Source organism: Anas platyrhynchos, chromosome 5 (assembly GCF_047663525.1).
Source record: "Anas platyrhynchos isolate ZD024472 breed Pekin duck chromosome 5, IASCAAS_PekinDuck_T2T, whole genome shotgun sequence".
NCBI classification, from domain to species: domain Eukaryota; kingdom Metazoa; phylum Chordata; class Aves; order Anseriformes; family Anatidae; genus Anas; species Anas platyrhynchos.
In genome coordinates this window covers 7,830,233-7,852,475 of record NC_092591.1, presented here as the reverse complement: position 1 = coordinate 7,852,475, position 22,243 = coordinate 7,830,233, and the positions used below count along the sequence as shown (strand labels likewise).

At 39.5% G+C, this 22,243-nt stretch overlaps 1 protein-coding gene across 1 annotated transcript in view; it reads right to left on the bottom strand.

The window, feature by feature from the left end:
* Positions 1 to 729: 729 nt before the first annotated feature.
* The window catches only part of MTHFD1 (methylenetetrahydrofolate dehydrogenase, cyclohydrolase and formyltetrahydrofolate synthetase 1), a 40,461-nt gene continuing 18,947 nt past the window's right edge, over positions 730 to 22,243 (bottom strand). Inside the window, exons 12-28 of the mRNA XM_027458022.3 lie at positions 22,017 to 22,153; positions 21,683 to 21,729; positions 19,527 to 19,634; positions 19,364 to 19,438; positions 17,158 to 17,260; positions 15,883 to 15,959; positions 14,779 to 14,919; positions 11,677 to 11,745; positions 11,025 to 11,136; positions 10,684 to 10,823; positions 10,233 to 10,274; positions 9,081 to 9,181; positions 7,977 to 8,154; positions 6,750 to 6,857; positions 5,462 to 5,614; positions 2,061 to 2,166; positions 730 to 1,879 (exon numbers count right to left, since the gene is read on the bottom strand). Of these exons, the coding sequence (XP_027313823.1) occupies positions 2,077 to 2,166; positions 5,462 to 5,614; positions 6,750 to 6,857; positions 7,977 to 8,154; positions 9,081 to 9,181; positions 10,233 to 10,274; positions 10,684 to 10,823; positions 11,025 to 11,136; positions 11,677 to 11,745; positions 14,779 to 14,919; positions 15,883 to 15,959; positions 17,158 to 17,260; positions 19,364 to 19,438; positions 19,527 to 19,634; positions 21,683 to 21,729; positions 22,017 to 22,153 (1,681 nt within the window). The 3' untranslated portion in view covers positions 730 to 1,879; positions 2,061 to 2,076. The remainder of the gene's footprint in view (positions 1,880 to 2,060; positions 2,167 to 5,461; positions 5,615 to 6,749; positions 6,858 to 7,976; positions 8,155 to 9,080; positions 9,182 to 10,232; positions 10,275 to 10,683; positions 10,824 to 11,024; positions 11,137 to 11,676; positions 11,746 to 14,778; positions 14,920 to 15,882; positions 15,960 to 17,157; positions 17,261 to 19,363; positions 19,439 to 19,526; positions 19,635 to 21,682; positions 21,730 to 22,016; positions 22,154 to 22,243) is intronic.

Here is a 22,243-nt window from a genome sequence, read left to right as displayed (position 1 = left end):
GATCTCATGCTGAACTAAAAGGAGGCTAATCTTAGCATAAATTTGCACTTATCCCATCTTTCATAAGCATCAAACGAAGGTGGAACAGAGCACTTGCGGGAAAGCAGTGCAACAGGGAAGCCTCTGCAAGATGAGAGAAGGAAGATGAAACGTAGGAACTGACAGCAGTCTTGGCAGCGTCAGCTGCGGCAATCTGCTGCAAGGGAAGGCTTCGCCAAGGTGCTGCAGGTGAAGAGGCACTTTCAGCCAGGCATTTGGACTGGTGCAATAACTGGGGAATGTCCCTTCTGACCCCAGGGCCTTCATGCACCCTAGAAAACCTGACTGCCGGTAACTTCTCAGCTGAACACCATCAAAAAGGAAATTTTAGGGGGCTGTGAATGTCTCTCAAATGCTCTTACGACAGTTTAAATTACTCTGTCTCTGCTTCTGTGACAACCAGGTAATTTTTATATAATTATTCTCCCCTCTTGAATAACTTGCTCTCTCTATATATAGCATCTGTGTACTACACATGCACCCTTACATTGGTGCACACCTACACCACCAATCTCCCAGTTCTCACCAAAATCCAAACGTTTTTAGATTGAAGTAGATCAAAGTAGATGGACCTGGCAAGTCTATAAAGAAAGGGAAAGCCAAAAATATTTAGCTGCAAGCATGGCAGTCAATAAAACTAGCATCTTAATTCAGATCTTTTGCAGTCAACTGCGAGTAACTCAAACCCACTGAATAATTCAGGTAGTTTATTTCCTATAGATGACACACACCATATAGGAAAAGAAACAAAAATAAACACAGAAAATTGAACACATAGTGGTGCATTGCAGGCAACTTATTACTGCAATAATCACTTATAATTGTCAATACTGGGACTGCCGCGGTATGCAGTTAATCACAGAAATAAATTCTCCTCATTAATCTCAGCGCATACATTAAAACCCAAGAAGCACTGCAAGTATTTATCAATTTATTTGTATTAGTTAAAAATCTGGCAGCAACTATATTTTTGTTACAAAATGATTTTTGGCCTGCTGACAAAGCCTACTACAAATGACTTGATCACTACTCACATTGTCTTTGTTCACCAAAAAGGTACCTTAGGAAACAAGGCTTGTCGGTGTAACCGTACTTACTGTTGAGCATAAAAGGGTTCAAAAGACATTTGGTCAAAGCCACAGACATGGCCTAGAGATCCAGTCTCTACAGATCTGATACCCAGGGATTCAATTTCCAGTAAAAATACAATCTGTTAGTCATAGCCGGGTTTTCTTAAAGAGAAATTTGATATAGCTCAGGTGTCTGCAGAAATAATCCACAACAGAAGCCAGGGTGAGCACTTCTAGAGAAAGCTGACATGCAAAAGTATTCCTCCTTGTTCCCTCTTTTAAATGAAATTGGTGCAATTTCATAACACAGCCAATTCTCTCACAGTGCGAGACAGGGATATAGAATTCAGTACAGCAAGTAGGAATATTACAGTGCACAAGACTTCCAAAGATAATACATTCCACAGAAACTCTACCGTTAAGGCAACTAAGTCGCAAGACTGTTCCAAAAAGCACCAGCTTCAGGATTTTTAATTATTAAAATCATCTCACTGAATCAAGAGGTCACTAAACCCAAGTTTCTGTATTATGCTTCAGCTACAATTATGAAGCAGGAAGGTTGTACACAAAGTATACTTTAGTATACTTAGTTTCAGCTAGCTTGGAACACAGTAGTTTAAAAATTATTATGGATTAAAAATAAGTGTTTGATCCTTCAGCACTCCTCCTTCCAGTCACTTCTTGCACTGTAAGCTCAGTCATATCTTGTTTTGACTTAAAGATCAGGGCATAGTTCCGTTTACATGACTCATCAGGTGTTCTTCTGGGAGCTAAAAAGAAAAATAAATTTAATTACTATTATATAGTCTGCAGGCAACTTTCAGGCTGAATTATAATCATATGTCATTTGGAAACATACGGCATAATATGGGATTGGCTTAACTCCATTATCTCAAGTTGAGAAATAAAGCCCAAAGACTGAAACCCTTCTAACCTGAAGGTGGCACCTACCTTTGGTTAATTCTTTTCAAAAGAGACCATTTACTTCTCCTGACAATGGGTCCAAGTCTATATCATAAAAACAGGGTCTTGTAGGAAGTCCTGGCATAGTGCTCATCTGGACAACAAAAGATAAATTGTTAAAACGGAACCACATAGCTTTGTACAGAAGATCTAATACTTAATCTCTGCTGAGAACTGTGTTGGCGACAGCTCCTTGCACACCTACATCCTAGCTGGGTGATGGCCCTACACCATTTTGAAGCATACTGCAAGAACCAGAAACTGGCTTAGTAGATAGATGTGGCACACAGTTCAACCTCTGCCAGGGATGGTGTCCGGGATTTGGCAAAGCACTTAAGCATCCAGCTGACCAACTGTTACATGAGTGTTCACGGACTTTGCTGTGAGGAGACAATAACTGCTTGTGGCAGCTTGCTGATTATTCAAATGATGATGCATATTTTAATACAACTTTGCAGACTATAAAGTCTCAATTAATTAAAACTCTAAGATTCTAGAACTTTAACTGTAAAATAATTAGGGATAATTATTGTTGAGACGAGAGCTTTAATAGTTGTTTTTTTTTTTTTTTTTTTTTTTTAAGCTTAATTAGAAATGGACAGGTCAGCTTTCCTGATTGTAACATTTTTGAGGTATGCAAGTCATAGTGGTTGTGCAGTGGCAGAACCAAAGCCAGCAAAACAGCTGCCTGCACTATGCCTGCCTCAGGGCAGTCCTTTCAAGTTGTCCCACTGTTGAATACCCACTTTCAGAGCTGCAAAATGCGAAGCCAGCAGGGACTATGCTTGGCCTCATTTACTAATGCAGATGACAATTTTGCCTTCCCGAACTCAGTGTTTAGCCCAGCAGTGCATGCAGTGCTAACATGGACGTCCTACAAAGGTGGACAATTTGTGACCATGCTTGACAGTTTGTGCCAGTGGTCATTTACCCCATAAACAAAAATTCAATGTCTCACTTTCCATTTACATCACCCAGCCCCAGCTTTCACAACCAGTAATTGTTATGCCTGTCTCCATTAGGTTAAAGATCTCTTTAGCAACCTGGTATTTTCTCCCTGAGCAAGTATTTTGCACACCAATCAAATTTTGATAATAAGCTCAGCAGCAAGGTTAGGCATTTTCTGCAGATCTCAAAACTCTGGGAGCTTTTGGAATCCCATCCCATTTTCCTAAGCCATTTAAAAATGCTAATACCAGTCCCATATGTACTATACCACTGCAGGATGTATACATGCCTTATGCAAAGGTAAAAGCCACTTCAAGGTTACTTTTCGTAATGAATTTTAGGACTGCACTGGCTTTTTGTCATAGCTGTTCCATTCCAGGACAGGGAAGAGGGGATGACAGAGAGAAGAGTGGACCTCAGATATGGCTCTCATTTCTTGTCTTTATCTTTAGTTGTATGAATATGTCACTCTCAAGAGCCAAATCATTAAATGAGATTCAAAGTGTCTAGAAGGGTTTTTCTGTTCTCACCACACCTTTTCACCTTGAAATTATATTTCTTTTTAAACCTCAAGGTATTTCATTAACGAACAACAGCTTCAACTCTGAGCCAGAAGGAAAGAAAAACACAAAGCTCAGAAGTTGAGAAAATTTAGAAGTATAATATATCTTTGCAATTAACTTCAGAATAACAAGAATATGCATGCAATGTTGATTAATTTCACCTCAAATTTCACAAAGATCTTCCAGAGAGAGCAGCGTTTTTACTGTGTTTTCAGCTCACAGTTCAATGGCTACTGCCAAAAAATTATTCTGAGGCTAACACATCTCCTGTTGAATGGGCTTAAAATAGTGATCTGATTCAAAATGTCCTGGGTTGCTTCTCAAAATGACATCTCTTCCCTGGCTTAGTAGACACCACAGAAGAGTGATCTTCATGTCCCTAACCAGAAGGCTTACTGTTAATTCTGGCAGAGTTAGCATCATGATTAACTGCATGTCCAAGAAAACATTACAGATTTGTGAAGGTAGCAGAGCGGAGACTCCAACTTCATAGAAATGGAAGGCACAGGAAAAAAAAAAAAAAAAAGTCAAAACAGTGTCTGTAAACATCTTTCTATTGTGTATCTCATTAATGCTGTGTACTCTTTCCTTCTCTAGTACTTATAAATATCCAAAACATCATTGTTTGGATTAAATCTTGGCTTGCGAAAAAGTAATTAATTAACAGGAGTGAGCACACTATCTTTCATTTCATCCCAACACACACAGTACTCCTTAAAAAGATGTATGAGCCAGACTTTACTCAGGATGTGGTGATTTTATTTATGTTGGGTAATCTGGAAAACACTTATTTTTTTATTAAAAAAATAATTAAAAAAGATATTCAGTATTTGGCTCTTGGAGAGCTAGCATGTGAAGGAGGAAAGGATCCAGCTCTTAAATCAACAAACTTTAGCATCTGAGCCATTTGCCCTTAATGATTTTGAAACAAAACTCATTAAAACAAACATGTTGCCATGAAGACTTCAGAGAAAAAAAAAAAAAAAAAGTTTAGGCCCAAGAATAATAAGAAAAAGACAGGGCTGGTTGCTCCAACTGCTCCTGCAATAACCTAACAAGTTACTTAGCATTTATCCAGAACAGATTCTGCAGATAAGATTTCCAGTGGAGCCTTTCATCCTAACATTCTTTCTTTGGACACAAACCTGAATGTTAGCTCATTTTGCAGGTAGCTCCTCTTTCTGCCAGCCCATTCCTATCAAAGCTATTCCAGGATCCTGCTTCCATTGTAGCTACTCTCTCTCCTCTTGGCTGACATTATGTCAATCATCTCAAAGAACAGAAACTAAAAACTCAAGGGCACAGGGAAATAAATTGTTGGAACAGATGGTCAGCAAAAAAAAATTGGCAAAAAACAAAACAAAACCAATGCAAGGGGAGACTGACAAATGCTTGGTAATACAAGTCAGCTTTGCTTCGGAGGTATCTCAACAAAAACTGTTTGCTTTGTAAGCTCTGGAAGAGTTGTTTTATTCCACAGACCTGCAGATGCACATTGCTGCAATACTGCAAAGTGCATCAGGAATGCCAAGTCACGCAGGCAGTTAGGGGGGCAAGGATTTATCCTATCCTGTCCACCAATCTGTAGTTCCTAGAATTCCTTAGATACAGAGCTCACTTACTCCTCAAAATCCAGGAAGACATAGATGTGGGACCTGGGAAGGACACTGGGGGCTTGCTAAATATCTGAAGGATCTATTTTAGCTTCCCTCTTCCCACTGGAAAACCCCTATGAAGGGCATTTAATACACTGGACCATTAAATCATCATCTGTGAATGACAAGGACTCTGTTCAGTTAAGATACCTTTTGTAACTGGAATGCACATTAAGTTTTTTTTTCACACCCTGCAGTTCCGGGGTTTTACTCAATCACTTACTGTTCCTACCAGCGGATACAGGAATCCAGCACCAACACTCGCCCGAATATCTCGGATCGGCAGAATAAAACCTGTAGGTGCTCCTTTTTGTTCAGGGTCATGAGACAACGATAAGTGAGTTTTAGCCATGCAGATCGGCAGGTTTCCAAATCCCTGGGCAAGGCAATGAAAAGGGAAAGAGAAAGAGGAAAAAAAATAAGTGAAAAAACAGTAACAGTTCCTGTATTCAAATGTAATTACACTATTCTCTGTGCCATTCTCTGCATTATCGTGTCATTTTATGCTTCACCCACAGCCTGTCAGATCCACTGACCATTCTGCATCCCCATTCGTTCTCCCAAATTCTCCCTCCATCCCCAGTATTAAAAAAAGGTTAATGGTATGGAAGTGGTAGATATCTTGATATCTGGCTTACTTTCTACTCTCATCCCAAAGCGTTAGTTGAAACAGCTCAGAACTAAAGTTCTTGTTCAGCTGAGGTTGGTTAATTAGAAACGTCTGATGTAATTGCACACTGTGAGGAAGTAGCAATTACACAGCTATGGTATTTCAATAGAATTGTAAAGGAATGTACAAGAGATACAAAAGCAAGAAACTATGTACACCAGTAGTTAAAGGACTTCAAAAGCAAAATTATTCAAGCACACTGTAAACAAAGCATGACTTGTTCTCAACATTTTTCTTCTCTTCAAAGCCCTTTACAGACCTTCATTAATGCAGAAACTATCTAAAAAAGCAGGTAAATTCATAAGAATAGCACACTAGAGAAGAAAACCAATAAACAACCAGAAAGCATCTAATCAACAACCAGACGCCAGGTTCTAAATTTATAAAAGTAGCCATGTTTTCACAAGAAGTATTGTATCAATTGTGGAACTCATCCCCCAGTACAGCTGGGGCTGCCGATAAGGTACACACATTCAAAAACAGTTCAGATAACTCAGTGGGACATGACAAAATAAATTAAAAAAAAAATTAGAGACTATTTAGAACCAGTCTGCATGGTTCCCAACTAATTCCCAACTGCTAAAGGATTGGAAAGTAAAGATCACTGAATTTTTCCCCATCACACAGTATAGGGGACTTATGACTGGACCAGAGGAGTTCTGTTTCTTCCTTCCCACACCACCTTTCCATACTCTTCTGCCACAGCGGTATTCAACAAGTCCTGGGCAAGGACATGTTTCAAGTGATGATTCCCTTTATACACAGTTTGAACACCACTGTTCAGTATAACCATTTTAAATGAAAAGCATCACTGGGTAGCAGATTACACGGAAAAACTAACCTGCTTAGTGTACAAGGTGACTTTCTCCTGTGCTTCTGGAAGTAGCTCAATGTCACTTGCCCCATAGATCTGCTGTGCAATAAGCCTGATCTTATCTATAACAGGGAGCTGGAAAAAAGACAGGCAAGTCAGCATGGCCCAACTACACTGAGCCGTAACATCACAGTAGCTTCACAATCCTTCATATATGTTGCACTCATCTGCAGCTACAGGAGGTATTCCCATTTGCTGTAAAACAAAGCTAAACAATAATTTAAGGGGTTTCAAAACAAGTTTCATTTATCTTGTTGCAGCTCTTGTTAAGAGGACAAAAGTATTTTATTACACTCAGAAACAATAAGATACACATCAGTATTTCTTATGAGCTGTGCTTACATGTTAATTACCACCCCCTGCAAGAGGCATCTGTATTTGCTCTCAAGTTTAAGTCAAAAAGCAGACAAAAATAATTTGAGGGAATACAAATTAACTGTTAAATAAAAGCACAAATAAATCAGGTTAAAGAAGAAAAATTGAAAGCATCTGTTTTAGAAGCTGAAATAGACACAAGGACATAACTGTACCTCGTTAGGTACCTCATTAGGTGCCTCAATAGGCGCTTGCTATTAAAGGAGATTTTAGGCCATAACCTAGGAAATAACAGTGACTTCATTACCTCCAAGTCATATGCCAAATTTGCTTAAGTACAAAATCATTAGAAATACATTTACATGCACTCTTCCACCCAACGTGTAGTGTGACTCCATAAACCTTATTTGCAGAGAAAGAAACAAGGTCAAAATGGACATATTCTGTTCCACAGCCTGTTGTATTCTCGTCCTGAGCACCAAGTGCACCCAAAAACTCTCCAGTAAGGTAGTAAGTGTGTTCAGGCTTGTTCCAGTCCATGCTCTGACAGGAATGCATGTCCTAGATCATGAAATAAACTTCCCCCTATCCTGAAACATGGCTGTCACATTAGAAACCGGTTCGTCATCTCTAGCCAGGTCACAGCAGTATCTTTCAGCATCAGAAATAAACTATATTTCACTTAGTAATCAAAACAACGAGAACTGACAAACTGTATCTTTGAGACTGGTGGAATAAAGGTTGTATTCTAAAAACAAGTTTCTTCTCAGTTTCTCAGAGCAGACTTTCAGGTAACTTTCAGCCATTTAAGCTAGTGAAACCAGCTAATCTCTACCTTATAAACAAAGTACCTCCCTCCGTAATAGTGCAAGCTCTTACCTCCACATTATAGAGGAACCTGAAGTTGCTGGGTGTCTGTGATGCTCTCTGAACAGCCTGGGCCAGTGCAACAGCTCCTTTACCTCCCTCTGCCCAGTGAGTGCACTCAACAGCATCAAACGCCCCTGCTTCCTTTGCCTGTTGTACTACAAGGGCCAGTTCAGCTTTTGTGTCTGTTCTGTAAGGAGAAAAGTCAGTGTATTTGTACTAGAATGTATGCACAGTAAATGAATAGCTTGTTCTATCTCTCATTCTTGTCAACAAGACTCAAACTCTGTCTAAAGAAATCACAGGATCCATCTACCCACCAGGGAGCCATTTTTACCGAGGGGTTATCCACCACAAGCTCCACAGAGAAACATAGAGCAACAAGTAGGCCTGAACTACATGCAGAAAGCCAAGACAACTGACAGCCATGCTCTGGATTTTCTGCTTATATCAGCAATGCAACTCCTGTCTTCAGAAGCAAACTCAAAAAGACAGCAGTACTTGCTGATTTAGAGATGCTAAAGGTGTGCTACATCACGTACACAAGAAATTAGAAAATTTCTCTAGATCAGAGATTCAGATACATTCACTTCAGATGAACTAGCCTCTTGCTGGCTATTCCATTTCAACTGGTATCAGACTTACACACCAGTTCAAAGCTCTTCTGCTCTTATAAGGGAAGACCACACAGACTGTGTCCTCTGCAGTACAACATGCAGAGCCCTAAATGCTTCCCAGCATGGCACAATTATTCTATGCAGCAGACCACTCAACACAGTGGGGTTTACAGCAAGGGCACTTCACCATCTATTATGAACTTTGATTCCACATCATCACAGGTACCTTTTGTCCACAGTAATTTGGCCAGTTATAGAGTAAATGATAGCAGATAAGTCACTTATCATAAGATCTTAAACTAAATTTAACTAGTGAGTGCTTGTGAAATGACTGAGCAGAGCTCCTCTATTTATTCAGCATTTTCAAGCAATGCAAAATGTTATTTTCTGCAAACAAAACCTGGACAATACTGAAAAGAAGAGAGTTTGCATTCCACATAGCATATAAAGCACCACCATTTTATTCCCATGCATCAATTCCAGGCCCCAGCTCACTTACTTGAAAGCATTGACAGCCACTACTACTGGGACACCAAACATCCGAGCATTTTGGATTTGTTTGCTTAGGTTACTACAACCTTTTGCCAACAGCTGAAGATTCTGTAAAGAATACAACAAGCAGAAAGTGCATTTTATGAAGGGCAGTGAAACTTTTGCTCCAAATCCACTATATCCACAGCTCACGAGGAAAGTGTCAGAAGGGTATGAAACCACCAAGGCACATTTTCAGAACTGCTTTTTGAACACCCTGGACTAGTGCATGATCTCAAATGGAATGCTAGAAAAGGATTGACTGTTTCTAAAAATTGCTGGTTTCAACTGCCAAGTCAAGGTAGGAGAAATTATTTTTTATCGCTTTTTGTTATTCTTAAGTCAATACCTATGCTCATTAATTCCTCACAGTAAAGTCTCATTTTCTTCTGTGGCACATTCCTCTTTAATTATTAAATATCATTAGCAGTGAATTTCACGACATTTGTTTGAAGTTTGTGGTAACAGCTTTCAGTTTACACATATTTGTTTCACAGCATCAGAGATTATTAATGGAAATCCAGACATTTCATCCCTTCCTATCATTTTAAGAAATAAACCCAACAGAAGCTCTAGAAGTTAAAAAGCTGAAGCCATATAAAGAGAGCCAGACCAATTATCTAAGTACACACAACCTTTCAAGGCACGAAGATAGAAGCATAGACTTTAGTTCACTTTCCTCTCTGCTTTCAAAGGAAGGGCAGAAGGGGAATAAAAACTGCTGCTGCTAAGAAGAGAGTAATTAGACAAGCACTCTGAATATTTTCAGAGACAGTATTTCAGCCAAGCAATTACTTTAATACTGAGAGGGTCAGGGGACACTCAGCAGACATTACTATGAAAAATTGAGCACATAGACAATTGTGGGAGCTCAGGAGAAACAGAAGGCTCTGGCTAGGTCAAGTACAATAAATGCTTGAAAGAGCAGAGCCAAAGTAACATCATTATATTAAAAAAAAAAAAAAAAAAAAAAAAAGAACATTATAGCTTGTGTGAGGAAGCATTTCCCTGGCAGCTAAAGAATTGACACAGACTGGCTATCCAGGCACACACTGCATGACAATATTGTGTAATGACTGCAAATAGGTGGTCAACTGTCACAACAGCTAAAGAAGGTTACCTCTTCTGTGTACTCCTTTGGTAAAGGTACCCCAGCAGTGACCTAGGGAAGAAAAAGTCGAGGGTACCCCATAAGATTTTTATTCATGACAGCAATATGTATTTGATTCTTGTAAAACTACATCAAGATACAACACTCTACTTCAAGAGTATGTTTTTTCCTAAGAAAAAAGAAAAAAAATGAAAGCTATACTCATAACGTAACAAATTAAGGACTGTGATAATATCACTAGTGGCCTGGCATATTTAATTATGACAATAAAATAAGCAGCTATGTATCTGTAACATACTACAAAGAAGCAGCTTACAAGCAGCAGGGACATATGGATTCCTTTTACAACTGCAGATCTCAAGATAATTAAAAGCAGATCAAACCCTACATGGCTTTAAGTGACTGCATGAGTACAAGTAAGAGCTTCTTAGGCCTAAATGAAACCTTGTCTGGTACTTACTGCAGGCCCTCCTCCATGCATTTTCAGAGCTCGGACAGTAGCAACCAACACCACCACATGAGGCCGGAGACCAGAGTAACGGCACTTAATATTAAAGAATTTCTCCATGCCTATGTCTGCACCAAATCCTGCTTCCGTAACTAGAGCAGGAGAAAAAAAACAAAAGGAAAAAAAACGAGGAAGTTCGTGAAAGGTTGCTGGGTAGAGAAATCAGTGTTCTGATTATAGAAATCAGAAGCTTCTTCTAAGACAAAAAAAACAAACAACAAAGACAGTCACGATATAAAAAGCAGATCCTTCCCTGCAAAACCAACAACAAAAACAACATACCATCCACTTACCAACAAAGCCCTCTTTACCCACAAGCTTCAGTGCTATTTTGTCTGCCAACACTGAAGAATTTCCATGTGCAATATTGGCAAAAGGTCCAGCATGAACAAACACTGGTGTGCCCTAGAAAATGGGGGTGGGATACGGGAATGACAGGGAGAGAGAGAGAGAAAATCAGAGGGTAAAATTTAGCAAATCTGTGGTATTTCAAGAGCTAAGTACTACAGTATCTGAAGTTAAAGAAATTCATTCTTAGAAGACAAATCTTAAAGCCCTTTGATCAAACATTCATTATCATTACTAAAGAAAGATTACAGATTATAATAATCTTCAGAAGTGGAGATATTAACCCACTTAGGAAAAGGATGGCTAAATCCCAGCAACTCTTCACCATTCTCCTGCACTCATGCTATCTAGATTTTCAAAACATTTTCTGACACCGGAGTCAACAAAAGAGATACAGCAAAGTTTAGTGCATTTCTTCAGTGTCATCACATATGCCAGTGGCATACTTATAAAGACACTAGTCCTGAATCTTTGATAGAAACCATGATAAACCTTCAGCTGTAAGCAGAGTAAGTCCATGCTGACTGTGATAAATGAACTAAACCATTAGGTTTTTTTTTTTGTGAACACACATACAGCAAATCACCTGTGGCTCACCTCTAGTGTCTGCATGAGATTTGGTTTAACAGCATCTTTCATCAAGACAGCCAGAGCACCAGTCACTCCCTAAAAGGAAAAAAAAAAAAAGAGCTATCAGTTCCCAGATGTAGTGAGACAAAGAGACAGTTCCTAGGCAGTTTCAAGACTCTGCTTTTATCCTGGTGAGCTTTCAGGAGCAGAACCAGCAGTTGCTCCAGATGTAAGTAACATTACTCAGGACAGGGCAGAATAATGCCTTTTACATCCTTCTAAAAGGATTTCTGCTGTGTGCAGCCTTTTGGTTGTGACCTTGTTTGGCCAACTTAGTCTGTAGTAAAGGCATAAAAAACAACTGCTGTTTCAGCAGGTTAGTAAACAATAGTAACCCTTAGATATGCAAGGTTTATTGTGTCCCATTCAGTAGAACAAAGCGGGGAGAGTTTTTCAAGACAATTTTCATACATGATAAAAATACTGCACTGCATTCTTCATCCCAACACCTCAACTGTAGCATTACTGTCTTTCTTTTGCAGTACCTAAACACAGTGAGTTTAAAAGTTACACATGTCAACGTTCTTGGGTTTTACAGGTAGAATAATTTTAGATATTTTTCCCCCTAACTTCAGCCACCAGGCTCTACATAACGGCCTGAATGTGTGCCTAACTAGCTGCTACATACTGGCCAACTCCCTCACACAGAGCTAACTTCTAAAGTGAAGTCCTGTGTTTGTGAAAAAGATCAAGCTGGCATCATGAACCAGTGGCAAACAGCAGAGTCCATGTTCCTTCTGGGGTGCAGCTGTGTGCCCTGCTGCAATTCTGCTTCCTATAAAGTGAACACTTGTGACTCCATTCACATCTGTTCCAGGGAGAGAAAAATAATGGTTTGGTCAACCTTGTAACTGATGGAGTCCAGTGAAAACTGAACTGGTTGTCACCCAGCATTTGCTAAAGTAACTAGAATTGTTATCATGGCTACTGAACCAAACGTTTAGAGCAGTTACGAAAACCTCAAACCATTATTTCCTTTTCTTCCCTTTTAATTTCAGTTGGATTGCAGCATTCAATTATATGATTTTTTTTTTTTTTTTAAACATGCACTGCTTTGTTTCATTATTTCAATCTTGCCACATGAAAGCTTAGTTAACATTTAATGGATAAGCTTTAAACTTCAGTCATCTCCAGAATAATGAAAGCTACTGAGCAAGATTTCCATGACGACATTTCAGGCCTGTGTCAGTCAGCAGCACTTCAACACATCTCTCTCTCTAAAAACCTGTAGTCAGTTTTTGATTTCATGTTTCTTCCCAGTTTCTTTGAGCTTCCTGGTAATGCACCCATGACTTTGGTCTACAGCAGAAGGATGTGGACATCTTATTGTGCCAGTCTGGTCTCTGCAATCACCATGTTTCTGACTGCACTAGGAGCATGTAACACACTCTTAACCATGCAAGCCAATGGCCACCACCTGCACAAATGTGTTAAACCTGAGAATCCGTTTGACACACTGATACCATCCTCCACTCCACAGTTGTGACAAACAAAATTAATTAGGTTCAAAACAAACAAAAATATCTTGAGATGAAAAGACTTCTACCACCTAGACTCCACATAAAACCTACAAAGCAACTCCCTGCCCAAGTTCCATCTGCTTCCATTGATTGGCAGCAAAAGGAACTTTTGTTTTGAGGAACAGGGGTTAATTTAGGTATTTAATGTTAAAACTTGGCAGCACGTTAGCAACAGGAAATAAAATCTCAAAGCTGCCTATAGAACTTTGGCACATGCCCTTCCCTGTGCCCAACAAACATCTCACATCAAGATACCTCGAGATAAATACTTCCCAGACCAACCCTTTTCCCGCAGGGCCAGAGTCAGGAGACACTGCTAATCTACTGCTTCCCAGTTTGGGAATTAATGCAGAAATAAAATTGGGAAGCAATGCAGAGATAAAAAAAATAATATCACTCAACCAAGCAAAAATATCTCCCCAAACTCACAGACATCAAGAGCTGGCTAAGCCTTAGTGCTGTGTTCCACCTTTGCTGGAAACAGAGACCAGGATACCCACCCTGTGGATTCCTCTGTCACACTGGAAGTTTATTCAAAAAATGCGAGACAAACATTAACACTGCACCACGCTAATTTGCAGAGCTCTTTTTGAGTCATCAAAATTGAGGTTGTGAAAAAAAATCTACTATACAGGACAGCAGTAAGCCCAGTATCACGTCTCTGCTGACTAGTGCAACAGTCCTGAACCTGTTCTCTGTCTTGAGGCCAAGTTGCAGGGCACAGTTCACATACAGAGCTCAATTCCCCTCTCCTTCTCCAGACAGGGTTGCCATCTCCAAAGCACTTACTGGAAAAAAGCGTCTGGGGCACAGGCTAATCCCTGAACCATGCTGAAGCACTGTCTGGGAGAGTTCCAGTTGACAGACTCCATAAAAACACCAAGAACTGTGCTAATAATTAGTGTATGGACAGTTGCAAGACAATATTGCACCTTGCGACTGTTTTACATACTGGTAACTGACATCACCAGTGCTATTATATTCAGCATTTCGTTCAGTGGAAATAAGGGATTTGTGCACCTCACCAAAGGCTGCCTTATGGAGACCTTGCACTTATTTGCAACAAGGTCAGCTTTTATAGCATTCACAGTCTCCCAGTGCAAGATATTTCATCATCTGTAATTAAATTTGCACCAGGCTTTGATCCTGCTTAATGTTTTCCTCGCTCCAGGGAGTCTGAGAAACAGGATGGCCAGCAGGATGCATTTTGAATTCTTCCTATTTCTAAATATGCTTTTTATCTAGAAGCCACCATGTATTCCCCCCGTAATTCCTATGGTGCTAGCTTCAATTTGACATGCAATACATCACAGAGAACCCCTTGTCCCTGCCCAGAACATGTGTTCACACAGTCTCTGAGTTAAGAGCTAGCCACACTGAAATAAAAAAAAACCAACAAAAACTTCAGTAACTCCAGAGGCCAAGATTTCATTTTAATTTTCAGTATTCTGAAGTCTTTCCTGCACAGAATCATCATTCTGCTTTTCAATACAAGGACTTTCAGAAGTGCTAAGAGACAGTTAGCATTTAAGGATCGTGACTCTCTTACAAGGTCATCTGTTGTAACTGGTTCTCCTCTCTTGCTGGAAGCTACTACCATTCTGCCCAGTCGCATTTTCATGTCATCCAAGCTATCAGAGAGTGCTAGAACTGCCATGATTTCACTGCTCACTGTGATGTCAAACTGAGCCTGCAAGAGATAAATAAAGAATGTGAATTCATCAAGATTCCCCAGCCGAAAAAAGGCTAGTCATCTCCATTATAATAAAAATAAATACAAATATAAATAATTTTAAGTATTACTTTCAGAACGTACCTAAATCATAAAATTATTTAAATTGACAAATTTAAACCTTTTTTTTTTTAGTGGAAAATAAAGTAAAAACTACTTATTCCACTGCTATTATATGACTCTCTCCTGGCATGTAAACTAGTGATTCATGTAAGAACACTTACAGAATATATTTTAGAAGACTGAGCTTACTAACTCATCTAGCCATCACTAAACAGTACAGCACATGACAAGGAAAAAAAACAAGCCCAACAACAACAAAAACCTAACTGATTCTATAAGAAATGAAGGGTAGAATTCATGTTCATCTGACATAACACAGATACCTCCGTTGAAGCTAGGTGCCCTAGAGACCTTTTCAAGTAAATAGAAAAAGGGTTTTCTGGGCACAAATCATTTGAACTATTAATTTGACAGTTATTAAAGGATGAGAGAAATCACAGTCCCAATTGACCATTTTTTTTACATTGATTATACAATGAATCCAGACAACAAGCTTGGATACTGTGTTGGGTTTTGGACAGACTCATCCCAAACAAAGCATGTGCAGTGGCTAAGATTAGCAATCGCCAGGCATCATATTTGCAGGGAGCATTTGTGTACCACTGTTACTGTGCCACAGTCATAAGCCAACTAAGCCAACGTTCAGGGAAAGGCTGATGGGAACAGACAGCAAAAAATCCCTTCAACCAAGCACTTCAATGGTAGCAGTTCACTACCAAAAGTATAGTTTTATTTTCTCTTTAACAAAATACCAGTAAAAAAAAAAAAAACAAAAAACATCTGGAGTTACAGAAATTTGCTTTGGGATTGTATTTTTCAAAGTACTTTTTAAAAGACACAAGAAAGGAGAATAATTACCGTTCGTGAAAAGCCTTTTTCTGTTGGAGACTGTCCAATAGTGATTTTCCTGAGGAACCTGTCATTTGTATCCAGTACTGTGAGGATGCAAAGAGAAAGATGAGAAGTCACACTGCAAGCCATAAGTCACAGTTCCGGTTTGTAATACATGTAGACTCATCTAGATCAGCATGAAGAGAGGATGGCAGTTTGGAAAACAAATCTTCTCCTACTGAATGGTAAGCACTCATCAACACGATTCTTCTCCAAAATGGAACTGCAATGATGTTAAGATGACCACAATCACATGCAGATTCTGCATTGTGTTCAGAGGGAGTCTACCTACCTGTGTGTGCATTAACTACAAGTCCAAAGCCTCTCTGAAAAGCAGAGCTGCTAGAATAAGTCCAATTGCTTTTTCAAAATTTCCTGGCTTTTTCATCATTAGTTAAAATGAAATCAGAAAATTATTACAGCCAAAAGGAAATAAAATTATCATTTTATAAATTTAAGGACAAAATGGTCAGAATCCACCATTTAATGAGAACAGTTCCATAGAGCCCCACTAGCTCAAATTATCTTTGGAACACAAACTATCAAATACCAGCTTAAACTTGCTGTTTCTTACTAGCTGCTTGAAAAATTCTAAGTATTTTATAAAATATTTCCCATGAGGCAGGCTAATTTAGCTCCATTATAGGTTATGAAGCAAATTTTGGAGAATACATTTCACATTGTATTTTCATAAAAAGAAGAAAAAGCAATTCTCATGGGATCTAAATAAAATTTTTCCTTATCTGAAATTCCTTTTGTTAGTGAAATACTAATACAGCCAGACCAGAGACTGATCTTACTTTAGGTATCTTTAAAAACCTTTTAAAAATCTGACATTTATTTTCTGTCATTTCCCAACAGAGCAAGTGGGCAGATTAAAATTGAGTTTAATTCCAGAACAGTACCCTCTCCTTGCTCACAATGCTTTCTCAGATAGTCAGGATTTTTACCTGACTGTTGGCTACAGTTGCTAAACTCAAAACTCTCAGTGACCAACAAAAGCACAAGCACTAACTTGCACCAATTAGTGAGGTCTGCTCTGAATTCACAAAGATTAGGATTCAAGTCCCTGTAGGAATGGGATCCCAGCTGCATGCACCTATCCCAAACACTCAGAGCCCTGCTGTCCTTCCCATTTTCCCAGGAAACACAGTTCCAGCTACACTTGCAAACCTCTCTTTTGAGATGTTTTTTTTTTTTTTTTTTTTTTTTAATAACTCTTTCATTTAATGGCTCTTGTACCTCTTTGCCATGTTATGGTGGCCGGGTCAATGTCCAGTCTCACAAACATGTTCACTTCTTCCTTTGTCAAAGTCGTAGGATCAGTTTTGTTAATGCCCAATTTCTATGGAAGGAAAGAACAAATAAGAGGAAAAAAAAAACTATAATGAGAAGATTCAGAGAAACGAACCTTTCACTAGAGCAATCAGCCTTTGCCAGCAGCACATGCATATTCAGAAATAAGGAGGAGATGCCCTATTGGTGTCCCTTTTCCTAAGTCCCACAACATAAAGAGATCCGCATCAGCATGTACCTGGAAGCAGAGCTTGCTGCTTGCTAACTTGTAAAGGGCAATGCAGAAAATAGAGCTCATCAGGGCAGGTTGTCACTAAGTTTTGTGTAAGGCATCTACGGAAATCATTAAGAAAGAAAGCTCTGCAGTTTCTAACACGCCTCGTTCTAACCATTAGTCTCACATGCATACAGCCATTTCTCATTAGTTTGCCTAGGGTCACTGCACACAGCCATACGTATTTAAAGACACTGCTTTCAGCATGCTGGTTAAGCAGCACAAAGGAGGAATTAAACAATTCAGTCACAAGGCTGTCAGCATCCCAGAAAGCTGATCTTGAACATACTGGGAGGATGGGCAGTGTGCCAAGTTGCTTAATTGAGAGAAGAATTATCTCAAGAAGCCCTATATAAGTGCAAGCTTAGAAATGAGGAAAAGGATTGAGCTGATTTATGAACAAGCAAGCTTTTTTTTTTTTTTTTTTTTTTTTTAAATTAACTAATTAACTAGACAGCTAAGTCCTATTTTCTCCGGGAGAACAGCAGGGAAAAAGAAAGTCTGTTCCCTCAGTCTTCAAGCACAGCATTAAAAACAAACAAACAAAAACCAACAAACCCCACCGTATCATCAAAAAGATCCGCTTTCTGGAGTATTAGCATCCCTTTACATCTCAACATTTAATAACCAGAGGGGTGCTTAAGGTAGAGTTCTCTTACAGTCCATCAACAACACCAAGTAATATGACAAAGCTGCTTTGCCTGGCAGTGGAAGTAAACCGCACATTCTCTGATGGTTGAGACATTATAGCCAATTAATAAATTAGAGTTTTAGCTTCCTAAGTAGTCTATTGGTCCTGACCTCCCTATGGGCAACTGATTGTACAAATATTCACGCTCAATCAGGTTTGCACTCGGAATAAGCTCAGCAGAGCCCAGCCTGCCTTTGTAGCCAGAAGGTCCAAGTGCAATGGGAAAACTATTTCCCTGTTAATCCGAATTTTTGAAGAGGCCAGGGACACACTTTGGAAGTTCAGGTCTGTGGACTGGAGGAGCTGTGGTCTCCACAGGGTCTGCGACTCAATGACAGGTGTTCTCATTTAACTGAGATTTTTTTTTCTCAGAGAGAAGAGAAGTAAAGGATGTAGGGGACAGGCATTTTTTCCCCTTCTCTTCTGTTTGCTGAATCTGGCTAGGACAAAAAAAATTCACTACCTTCTCTTTTTTGCTGAATTCTGAAAGTTGTCTTTTTTTGTGCTGCATTATCTATATTGCTGTCACATACAAATTATTCATCTTTAGCTTTAGCTGGCTGTGACAAAGATTGGCTCTTGTCTTCTCTTAAACTACATTAGGGACACTAAATTGACACTATTAATAAAGGGCACTAATCCATTTGTCTCCTCCCACTGCATTACTCACACAGCATATAATAGATTTACATCAATGATTCTTCCCCTTGGAGCTTCAACTCATTGTTATTTGCGCTGTAAGACAGATTGCCACACTTTTGTACACTTTGTGTAAAAAACAAATGCTAGTAGAATGATCTAATCATTACTTGGTTGGCCTAGTCAGCCTCTTATCTCCACTGACAAGTGATAGGACACACAGAAATGGTCTCAAGTTGTGCCAGGAGAGGTTTATACCGGATATTAGGAAGAATTTATTTATGGAGAGGGTAGTTAAGCACTATAATGGGTTGTCCAGGAAAGTGATGGAGTCCCCATCCCTTGAGGTATTTAAGAGATGTCCGGACATGGCACCAAGAGATGTGGTTTAATGATTGGATGTGGTAAGTTGGTTGGACTTCTAAGTCCAAGTAGGTGATTCTATGACCCACAGTGCAACATGAGTAGTTTTGTTACCTAGCTCTGCATACATAAAGGAGGAGTAAGTGGAATAGAATCAGAAACCAATGTGGAACCAGTGAACTTACCTGTAGCCTTCGGATTTGAATCTCTGAGAACTTCCTAACACCATTGACAGAAGGCACCAAACGGTTATAGAGAGCCTTGAAGAACGAAACATGTAGTTAGTACTGCTGGCATACCCACAGCACCTTGGCCAGAGTGGGTTGGGCAGGGTAAGAAGGATCCTACCTGATCATTCTGAGTTAGCTCATGGAACATACGTGCATCCACAGCAGCAGCAACCAGGTTGTTTGCTGCGGTAATAGCATGGATGTCGCCAGTGAGGTGAAGGTTAAACTAGAGGACATAAAACATATCGGTTACCTCATCCTGCTGCAATTTTCATATATTTCAATACATTGTAGACAGATGGAAAGAGACATATTAATAGCAATGTTAAAGTGGGTGAGGGTGGAGGGGGAAGAGATTGCTCAGAGCAGTATGTGGAAGAGAGGAAAGAGTTTCTCTGAAACAGAAAAATGCCTCCCCCACATTTATGTCATTTTACAAACTTCCAGAACAAAGCTTCCAAATCAGATTTTTGCATGAGGACAGTTCTGCCAGGCTCCTTGATACCTGAGAACAGCATGGTACGGCGCATCTGCATTACTCCTTCTTTCACCTTCCTTGTGACCCACTCACATTATTTGCACAACGTTTCGCACATTAGCTGAAGTTCTGGCTGCTCCCACAGAGGTATCTGAACTAAATTCAAACTAGCAACCTTATGTGGTGCTATCAGTAGAGCTGTGACTGCACAGAGCTCTGCATAAGCTAACCACTCACACACAGTATCGTAGGCAGGACTTGTAGACCACGTACTACACAGTGACAACGCTAGTAGTTTTCTCGGTTCTATCTCATTAAACGATAATTTGAGTGGGCTTGTCTATGTGAGTTTTCTTGCTGCACTGTAGCTGTACTGACAAAAGATTTTGGATATATAGCTTACTTGATGAACTTGTGTTAGGGCAGGGAAGGGAAGAGTGTCGTTAAAACAATCCATTTCCTCTGTAGCAGTGCAGCACAGGAGGAAGATGAAAAAAGGACATTAGAAAAAGTGATATGACAGAAGCCTTTATGATATCACTTTGCTGGAGCCTTGCTGCTGTGGTCTTATAAACCAAACAGCAAAAAACAGACTGGAGCTAGTCATACAGTGATTATAGATCCTAATAAGGAAATGCTAATTGTTCTCATTCTACTTATATGCAACAAGCAGCAATTATTACCACCTCAGTTCTACAGTCCTCATTTAAAAGTTATTTGCTTGCTAATCGTTTCCTGGGATGAAAGCTGCATACAGAAACATCCAATGATGTATCAAGGTCATTACTACGTCTACTGACGCCAGGTACTTACATTTTATGAGACATGAATTGATAAATTAAAACACTCAGAAAAGACAACAGTGTGTTTTTCTACCATGTGGGTCATACTTTAAGTCCTTTCAACCAGTTTGTTTCAAGACTGGGGCTGCTTCCCACTGCTACACGCACTGAAGTCTTTTAGCTCATCTTATTAACGCTCCCATACAGGAGATTATTTTTCCTGTCACATCTATCATTCACACATGGCACCTGAATAAGTCAATCTTCTGCCTCCTTAACATTAAAAAAAATAAAAAATCTTTTGTGGACTTTCTGCATCAATTGGAACAAACAGCCCTTTTGATCTTTTCTGCTTTTCCTCCTCAAATTACCCTGTTTCAATCTGTAGTGAACAAAAGTAAGATTCTATATGCAATTACAAGAGAGTTGGTGGAAGCACGAGAGCACGTGCTACACGTGCCTTTCAGTTCCCTGCCCCCAGACACGGGATTTTACTCATTGCCAAGTCACATCAGAAATACACTGCAGTGCCAGTCACCCACAGGCTGAGGTCTTGGCATTATTGATTCCCATTTTCCCTTTTCCCATTTCATGTTAGTAATCTAAAACACAAGTACACCAAAATAGCTCACAGAAGGAGTCAGTGACCACTGTTGCTGACAGAACTATTTAACATGCTTCCAAAACGTATTAGGTCATTATAATCTTAATTTCAGCACTGGGAAAAAAAGGCATTGCATGTATTTTGCTGAAGGGTACGCAGCAATTCAGAAGTAGAAGAGGGGAGGGAACAGAGGAACTGGGAATTCTCAGTTCTGTAAAAATTCTTTGACCATGCAAATGCCCTTCTGAAACAGCCAAAGAGGTGAGTTTTCTAAAAAAGCTTTGCTGAAATCAAATGCTCATTCTGATACACTGGCCCATAAACAAAAAAGATTTCCTAAGTTATCTGACTGCAGTGTCTCTTCAAGGTCTGTAAGCTACATGTGCAATGAGGTTTTGTACAAAAATTACCTCTTCCATGGGAATAACTTGAGAATAGCCACCACCTGCAGCTCCACCTACAGAGAAACAGACAAATCATGTAAATAATGGTCTCCCTAGCTCAGAATGATAATGCATGTATTTGTTTAATGACTCTAAGAAGGCAGCTACTGTTGAGCAGCTTAGCTAATATCCCAGCACAGCACTTGAGAACAACACTGAAAAACTTACTCAAGGTTTTTCTTTAAGAAAGAAATGCAATCTTAACTGGGAATTATGTAAAACTACAATGTAGCAGAATAAAAACCTTAAAATGCCACCTTTCCCCATTTAGACCACCTGAAATCAACAGAACAGCACATACCCTTTATACCAAAGGTTGGCCCTTGAGAGGGCTGTCGAACACAGGCAAAGACGTTCTGATGAAGGTGTGCTCCTAAGGCTTGAACAAGACCTATGGTGGTGGTGCTTTTCCCCTCTCCAAGTGGCGTGGGAGTTATCCTGCAGTGACAAAGCACAACAGACACAATGAAACCCTTGTAGTAGTTGAGCACTTAGAGGGATAAAACAGGTACCCAGTGACTGCAGCAA